At 46.4% G+C, this 8,792-nt stretch overlaps 2 protein-coding genes across 2 annotated transcripts; both read right to left on the reverse strand.

Moving 5' to 3' along the window:
* Window positions 1-3,463: 3,463 nt before the first annotated feature.
* On the reverse strand, window positions 3,464-5,389 carry PPTG_00316 (hypothetical protein; the record flags this gene model as incomplete). Its single annotated transcript, XM_008891696.1, has 1 exon — window positions 3,464-5,389. One exon carries the CDS (start codon window positions 5,387-5,389, stop codon window positions 3,464-3,466), a length of 1,926 nt encoding a protein of 641 aa, XP_008889944.1.
* A 242-nt stretch (window positions 5,390-5,631) lies between these two features.
* Window positions 5,632-6,579, reverse strand: PPTG_00317 (hypothetical protein; the record flags this gene model as incomplete). The annotated part of the gene is made up of 1 exon (XM_008891697.1): window positions 5,632-6,579. One exon carries the CDS (start codon window positions 6,577-6,579, stop codon window positions 5,632-5,634), a length of 948 nt encoding a protein of 315 aa, XP_008889945.1.
* Between the last annotated feature and the right edge of the window lie 2,213 nt (window positions 6,580-8,792).

Consider the following 8,792-nt stretch of genomic DNA (forward strand, 5'->3'; position numbering starts at 1 on the left):
CCTACAAAAATCGCAAGCAGAACGAAGTGCTACTTCTTCTGAAGTAAAAACACACATTTTATTGTTTTCATTGCGGGCATTTCCTTTACATCCCATGGGCTTCGTAAGAGCTTTGTCCTTGATTCTACTAGTCACCTTTGGCAGAACGATTAGCTCGACACTCTTGAAAGTGAAGACGTACAGTCAAAGTAGTGTAAATATACAATGTTCTGGTTGGGTCATGTAGTGCCGATAAATTTGCTCAGCATCATGAATACATTCGAGTGGTGTATCAAAGCTGAGTTTCGCTGTTAGAGAAAATGCCAGAAGAATTATTACCGGCACCAATAGTCAGTTGATCAGTATACTTCTTTAAAACTGTTGACGTAGCCACCTTTTCGACGAGCTTTCAATCTGCTACATCAATAGTGGTGGCGTGCTAATAGCGCTGATACTGTCTTCGTAAGCGAGAGGATAAAGCATGCCTTCACCTGACGGCAGGCCAGTTTTTGGCTTGCAGTTGACCGCTTTCGAGATCACTTGTAAGTTTGTTTCTGACGAATCCATCAGAGTTTGAGAATAATCAGGAGATAGCGAAACTTGAAACCCATCAGCGCTGCCGTTCCGAATTCTCGCAAGATTACTACAATACATAGAGGACCCAGCAATCCAAGGTGCACTTACGCCCTCCATTCGTTCCACGAGCTCATCCGCCCACGACCAGAAGAATGATATGTCGGCATGGAGCATAAAAACCCATCTTAATGAATCAGAAAGATTGGTAACATTACGGGGTAGCTCACGAAGGTTCATGTTACTGATGCAGAGGATTTCCATGACGTCAATTTCAAAGATTTCAGGAGGAAGCTCTGTTATTGGATTGCCTGTCAGTGATAGGTAGTATGGTTGCAATCGAACAACAGCAGGAGGAACCACAGAAAGTTGGCTGTACTCAATAGCGATAAGCGAACCTAAAAGCCACTTGGTGTCCAAGTCAACAGGCAGCTCGCGCAAATTTGTGATAGAAAGTTCAATGCAATAGAGCAACTGAGGAAAATCGGTCGATTGGAAACCAGCGGGGAGTACACCATCCGTCATATTCACACGAATCAAATACAGTCCAGTAAATTCGGGGTGGTTTGTATTTGTGATCGCTGCAGACTCGCCCCAGTCCTTGATGGTAGTATTGTATACTTTGACTTCACGAAGCCTATGAAATTCGGTGAACCGATTTGGCACTTCAAGAGCCGGGCAATGTCGGATGAGCATTTGAACAACCGTTGTGGTATCGAATTCGCTCCACAAGTCATCTACCTCATTAATTTCACCCGATATTTGTAAGGTATGGCAGTCAAGCCCCGCCAAATAGCACGAAGGTCTTGAAGTCGCCCATGGTCTAACTTGCATCAAACATTGAGGAAGAGTTGGTTGACTTGATGCGTGGATATGGAGTGCAAGAACTAGAGCACCCCAGATTCCAAATCCTAAATTAATGGTGCGTATGACTTTATCAGAGACTAGTGTTCCAGTGGGAGATTGTGCCATCTTCTTCGTGTCTTTGACTGCTACAGCGGTTAATGTAGATTGGGCAACTTGATTATCATTCAATGGAAGACGCTGGAGAAGATCCTTCATGTCGGTTGTGCCAATGAGTAATCCAATAGAAAATGTAGCACGGCTGACTAGATCCCACCATGAAACTACGACAACCATCTGGAACTCATTGTAAGCTCGAGCCATCCACTCGTTATTGAACAATATGAGGTAGCTAGATATATCAAGGTTGAGATCGAAGTCATTTGAGTAACTCACTACAATAATAAGCTCCACACCCATACACGCCACGAGGTCAAGTGCACAATCTAAAGCAATTGAGCCAAACCGTCTGCGAGCTTCGTTACCCTTGAAGATACACGAATTGACAAAAACCGACGACCAGCAATTCACTGTAAGCAGGACGACGTAAAACCGATTGAGCAACGTACGTGGCAAAAACTTGCTCATTCGATAAGCTTGGAGAGTTTGCAGTGATGTCTCGGCGATCTCTCGTAAAAGCTGAATTTCATGAAAATACCTCCCGTTTACACCAAACAGTCCATGTCGGTCCGAGAGCTTGGAGTAAATATTGCGAACAACTGTTGACTTTGCGCGTGTAACCTTGATCTTGCTAGCGTGAGGCCCAACTTTACGAGTTGACCACGGAGTAAAAGCAAGAGATCGCTGCCAAACAGAGCCAACAATCATGAGGAGAATACACACAAGATGCATGCCGGACATGATCGCATAGACGAAAGAGATGGTATGGTGATATTCAGGTGGCATGCCGACATAGAAAGCTTCCAGAAGAACCTCGACATAGGATTCGTGTAGAATCCAGTAGTAATAGGCGTACACCGCGTTGTAGAAGCTAACAACTGTATGTAGAATTAAAAACAGTGTCCACCATACAGCAAATGCCCAGGATGAAAGCTGAACAACCTCTGGCAACTTGGCTCGTGCCATTTCTTGAGCGTGATGTCGCTGGAGGTGCAAGCTATTTGAGCGTAAATTCTGCAGCGGTGGTAGACCTATTTGTAGCTTTACTTATGTATAGATTCTGGAATTAGATTGACTACTTAACAAAAGCAACCGAATTGAACCACCTACCATCAAAAGAATGCAAATAACGTGAAGCCCAGACATGATCAAATAGACGAACGTGAGTGTGTGGTGATATGATGTTGACATGCCTAATGTCAATACTTCTAAAGTAATTTCCGAGTCAGAGTCGTGCAGAATGCTCTAGTAATACGTGTACACAGCGTTGTAGAAGCTGACAACCACGTGTACACAAGGAAGAGAGCCCACCAAGCTGCAAAGGCCCAGGGTGAAAGTTAGACCACATCGGCAGACATTTTCCTCACAATTGTTGTCAACAACGTACGGTATTATTTAATAGACACCAACCGGTCGTTTCGCGATGACTTAAGACGCCATTTTACTTTGGCTCGTGTCTATGATGTATTGTATCGGATCCACGACAGCTAGACGTTGAGGTCTGAGCAACTGAACATCAATTGAGCCCTCGCCCCCTCTAACTACCACAACTCACTCACCACGACAGAGCTCGAGGTAAAGTAGCGTGCAACTTACGAAACGTTCTGATAATCTTGAAGTAGGATAGACACTTTCACGGATCATGTCGGTCGCATTTCTTTTGAATATCAACGCTGTGTTGCAGACGAACGTTGTGAGACAAGTGTATGCTCACCCAGACTCACCGCTAGTCAAGAAAATGCCCTGCACTTCTTACATTAGTACGATAACAAGCTACCAATTCAAATTTTGTAGTTTTTCAAGAACTTAGCGTACAACGTCACTGAAGCTGAAATGTACAGCGAATTTGACCCTGCTACTCAGCTCGATTATCCCGCATGCCTACGGTAATCGGCTTACCAATAAGGAACTGCGTGTTATAATATTTGTACTGCTTTGCCGAGTTAAATTAAAAGCGACCGTAGAGGTCCATTCGGAAGGTATCGTCGCTCTCCTGTTGACGAGCTCTCCTGGTTCTTCTGATAGACTCACGAGTTGATGATGCAGTATTTCTGGCACCTTGGACTACTGGTGTCGCGCCACTTTCTGTCTCCGCACTTGACTTGTTAGCATATTGTGAAGCTGGTTTTGAAATTTCTTGCACGGGGTGGGGTCTTGAGATGACTTCACGACGACACAAGTTCTGTTGGCCATCCAGCTCCAGTCGTTGTCGTCGCTCCAGATATAAATGATGAGCTCGCTCGGCTTCACTATGGGGCGAGTCTCCGTCCTCTGAGTTGGAATTATCGGTCTTCAGCACAGTTTTCGCAACAGGGTAGACCTCTGCCACCGAGTATTCTCTTTCTCTGATCACTGAGGTGATCACTCTTTGCTTTACCACGGACAAGCGGTTAGCCGCTGCTGCCTCCGCTGCTGCCGCCTCGGGATTCGCAAGAAATGTTGTCTGCCTCCATCGCTTCTCACGCTGAGGCTCAACGTTTTCATGCTCCTTTTCCGGTTCCTGCTCTTCCTCCAGTCGTAACTCTTCGTATTGATCCCATCGCCGCGGATTCTCGCTAGCTCGCCCGAAAACATCATAGTTCTGGAATAATCCTTCGTAGTTTGGCGTATGTTCTTCTGCTCGTCGGATCATTGTCGCCGGTAAGCTATGTCTCCGCCTATTCAGCTCTGATCGTGGACTTGGTAACCTCTTATCCTTGCTCTTCTTCCAGAATTTAAAGTTGTTCTTGTTTTCGCTGGATCCTCCCGAATGGCTTTCTTTGTCCCTATCTCTCGAGCTCCCACCCGTGGAGCTACTACTGCTGTTAGCAGAAGCCGAGGTATTATGCTGCGCTTTCTTCTTTGCTGTTAGAATAGCTATTCGAGCCAGACACTTCTTACAGAACGTGTCCGTCTCCGGCTCGTGCGTCCGCGAGTTCATTGAAAAAATAACCTTCAGCTCGTAACATTTGTGACACACTGATTTCTTGCAGATACAGCACGAACGCAATGGATCCAGAACTTTCCTCTTTGATCCACATCGCAGACACGTCTTACTCATCAGAACTTGTCGACCTTTTGCCTTCCGTATAAACCCTGAAAGTATCTTTGCATGTGCACAATCCGGTAATCTCGTAATCATGAGAATCCTGTCCGCCATCTCTGTATCTGCTGCTCTTCTGGACGACGCAGCGGTCCGACAGTCATAATCCACTAACGTAAAACACTCCACCAAGTCCTCACACACTTTACGAAACAAGAAACAAAAGGCCATATCCGCTCGCCGTAATCCGGGTCCTCGAGCCACATTTAACGGCCACTCCGGCTTGTTTAGTGACAGTATCACATGATAAGCCAATTCCTGACTTCCTTCTTTGCCACTTTCTTCCGCCAGCGCAATCCCCATGCGTTCGTACGTCAATAAATCACACTCCTGTCCCTCGCCAATACTCAAATTAGGACTACCAATATTGACATTTCTCTTCCACGAATACCATTTCACGCCTGCGAACCGGAACGGAGTCGCTCGAACTTGTCTCCTCTCGGCTACCATAAGCACGGCAGCGTCCACTGCTGTGCATCCACTTGGAATCATTATAGCTTGAGTTGTCAGCAACTCGTTGTCATCTTCGACGTAGAGACCGCCTAGAACGTCCGTTAAGCGCGCGTTAAGGAACCCGGTGGCGATGACTCGACGTTTGTGACTGTCGACGCCCTGGCGAGTGGCTGATACAGCGCGGTGCACTATGATTTGATCGCGTCTGGCCAGAAATTTCCACTCTGTGGGGTTCAACCGAGTACTGTCGAAACCCTTGAACGCCGCCAACGTTTCGCCCAGGATTTCTTCGCTACGACGATCATACTGGAAACGCTCGTCGCGCGGCAACGTGTGCATGTCGCTGCGGCGGTGGGGGGGGGAGAAGTGGGCAGTGGGAAGAAGTGGATGTAGCCAGGAAGAGGAGGTGCGCGCCAGATATATGAGACCAATGTACGCTATTTTATGTGGTGTACACAGTTTGGCTTCAACTTACCCATTTTTGCTTATCAAGCGTTAGATTTCCCAATACGCAGAATGTTTTAGGGTTGTTTTAGCTACGGGTTACGTATAATTGCTTGTCATCAGCGTTGTAGTTTTTTTCAACGACGAGTAGGTTGGTTGTCGCCTGGGTCCATGATAGCGAGGTATTCACGCACTTCTGCCGGCGATTTGCCAGCCTCCACCAGTTTGGTCAGCACCTCGGCACGTAACTTTTGCCTGCTTTCCTCCTGCCTCGCTCGCAGTTCACTTTGCTTGAGTTCGAGCTCCTTCTGCCTCACCGCGAGTCGTTGGCTTTCCAGCTTCAGCATCTGGTCATTCATCGGCGTCGAAGTCGTCGAGGTCAAGTCCTGCAGTGGACTTGACGCCGGTTCCTCCCCTCTCTTCGTATCGAGGCCGACCGATGTATAGTCCGTCTCAAACGGACGGTTATAGGTCGTCGGCGCCACTCCTCTCGACGGTGACGTGGGCTCCGGCTCCGCCCTCGCCACCTCCGATGCTGCCACCGAAAGGTCCTGGAATTCCGTCTCGTTGTCCCTTGGCAAGAGTGGTGACCTGCTGCCCTCCGACTTTTGACCCATGCTCTCGGATCTGAATCTTGCTGCCTCTCTATCCCCGTCGGGTCCAAAGAGTGCGTCCACGCGCTGGTATAAAGGCTTCAATTGGTCCGGCGGGCTCTGTCGCTTGGCCTTCCTGTAGGCTGCCATGAAGCTTTCATAGCGGCTACGTGCCGTCTTCTCAGACCAATCGGTGAGTGCCACTCGGTTCATATATTGAGCCAGCGAACGGTAGCCGTCCATCTTCTTGACGCGCTTTGCAGGGGGTGATGATGATGCCGCATTACTGGCCTCGATGAGTTTGGCACTCACAGGTTTCGTGAGCAACTCGAAGTTACCCGGAAGTTCCAGCCACTCGAGCAAGCACTGACGCTGAGCCACCGTCGTGTGCGAGTACTTGCGCTTGCCGCGCTGGAATGTACCCGGCGTGTCCGTGTCGTGGCCGCTGGCAGCCTCGGAACGCGGGGACGTGGGCGTCATGGCGCCTGGCATTGAAGCCATGTGAGGCGCTGCGCTAAAAAGCGCTTTTTTTGCCTGTACCGACGGAATGTGGGGACGGGCAAGGAAATGTGCGGTCGAAAAAGCGTACACACACCATAGTGAAATGAAGTCAAAATTCACGGAAGCACTTGTACGCTTTTTTGACAAAGCCACGAAATTTTTCTTCGTGACCATCACTCTGTCACGTATAAGTATTAAGGGGAAAATGAATAGTTATTAAAGCACTATCAGTGATGGAGTGAAAGAATAGTAATAGTTGCCTCGATTGGCTTGCAACAACCTAGAAACTTAAATTTACTACAGGCAGATTCGTACGGTTCATAGTAAAACACGTCTGAAGCGAGGGGGATACGAGCGACAGTCTGTCTTTTTCTGGTTTCACAATGATCCTAGGAAACAACAACGAATAGCTTCATCGACGAAAGCGAAGGTGAGGATGAAGAGCTCCTCTCTATATTCCACTCGTTTTAGCACGCTCAATCCCTGTTCAACAACGGTGCGACAGATCAAGGAATGAGAAGGATCACTTATACATTACCATGCGTTCATACTGGATTTATGTGGATTCTGTTTGGTTATCTGTTTACCATCGTCATACGCCGCGAGGGGATCGAGTCGTCATATTTGACGTCATGATCCCTCAATTTTCACCCGAAGAGAAATATATTCCACATTTTCTCAGAGCCTTAGCTGAATGCTGGGGGGTATAGATTTTTGCCAACCAAGCGGTGGCAGCGCCCTTAATCCTTTAATATATAATTCTACCTAATACGCTATCCATTATATATTGTGGGTTTTAGTGTTCTGTGCTGGATGCTCGAGTCATAATAACTTGTGATCATTTTATTACATGTATATCGAAGTCTAAAGTACAAATCGAACAAGGTAAACTGGCTGATATATCGAGCTATGGCACCAAATCGAACACTAGAGATTGATCTACCGGCAAGTCCACATCAATAACTGTAAACCGATCCTTCTTGCCGTTTTGAAAGGATAATTTGATCACAGATAAAACAAATCGATACCTTTTTTCGCATTATTACGCCTGGTTTTATGTTCTGGTCATGCTCTATCTAGACTATAAAGCAGAGAGGCATTTCATTTGCAATGCTCAGTAAATTTATATATATTAAAGTAGTAACCTCTTTATCCTCATACTATATTTACTCAATAACATCACGCCACAGGTGTCTGCTATCTACGCTGGAAAAACCTTGTCGGACATTCCAAATCCAACTCGACATCAGTAGCTCATTTCCATGCGAATTTTAATCAGGAATATCTCAGTAAATATTTTAAAAAACGAGCGAACGAAAAAAAGAAAGAAAGAAAGATACACTAGAATTAGAAACTATTAATAACTATTAGGAAATAATACTGAAACCTCCTTAGTAATATAGAAAATTGTTTTGCACTTAACCCCCCCCCCCCAATGAATTTCGGGAGATTTGTGGCCCAATCTCCGATATATTTAATGTGCATCACCAATAAATGGACAGCAACAACTTCGAGTATAGTTTGAAAAACAAGTCAGTATGTCGTAAGTAATATCTTCACGAGCAAGTGGCAACATCCATGGCTCGTAAAGACATTAAAGCACGCTTGAACGAAGTAGCTGTGTGACGCGTGTACTCTCATCATTTTATTGTACCCTATAGAAAAAAGTGAGTGACATAGAGTTGTCAGGACTTTTTCATGCCCTTCGTTTGTTTGGATTTCAGAGTACCATAACGAAAGAGGCAACCCATCGCGAGTTGTGCCAGAGCACTTTTGTATAATATAAATTGCCAATTTAGTAGTTTTACCGCTTTACTAGCCGCTCATATTGTATCCAATACTGCCAAAATGTCTACGCAATTCCGGATGTGATATGTCAAAACTATAACAGATGTCTTTGTGTGAAAACCTAAAGCACTTAATACCTGACAAGCAGTCCATTTCCAGCCAATTGACCACCAGTTATCATTCTCCATATCCGGCAGCAATGGGAAACTTTCACGCGAACTACACTGATACAGAGTTGGGCGAGGCCATTCCACCGGTTCTCGCTGGGGCCGCTGCAAAAATGACCAGTGAGAACGGTAACATTCCGCACAGTACTCTCAAGAAATATGTGGCTGCAGCACGAAAAGAAACCCCTCGACAGCCAAAGCGCGGATGGTCCACCGCCTCTCTTCCCACATGAAGCGAAGAAAGTCTCC

Source organism: Phytophthora parasitica (genome assembly GCF_000247585.1).
Source record: "Phytophthora parasitica INRA-310 unplaced genomic scaffold supercont2.1, whole genome shotgun sequence".
NCBI classification, from domain to species: domain Eukaryota; phylum Oomycota; class Peronosporomycetes; order Peronosporales; family Peronosporaceae; genus Phytophthora; species Phytophthora nicotianae.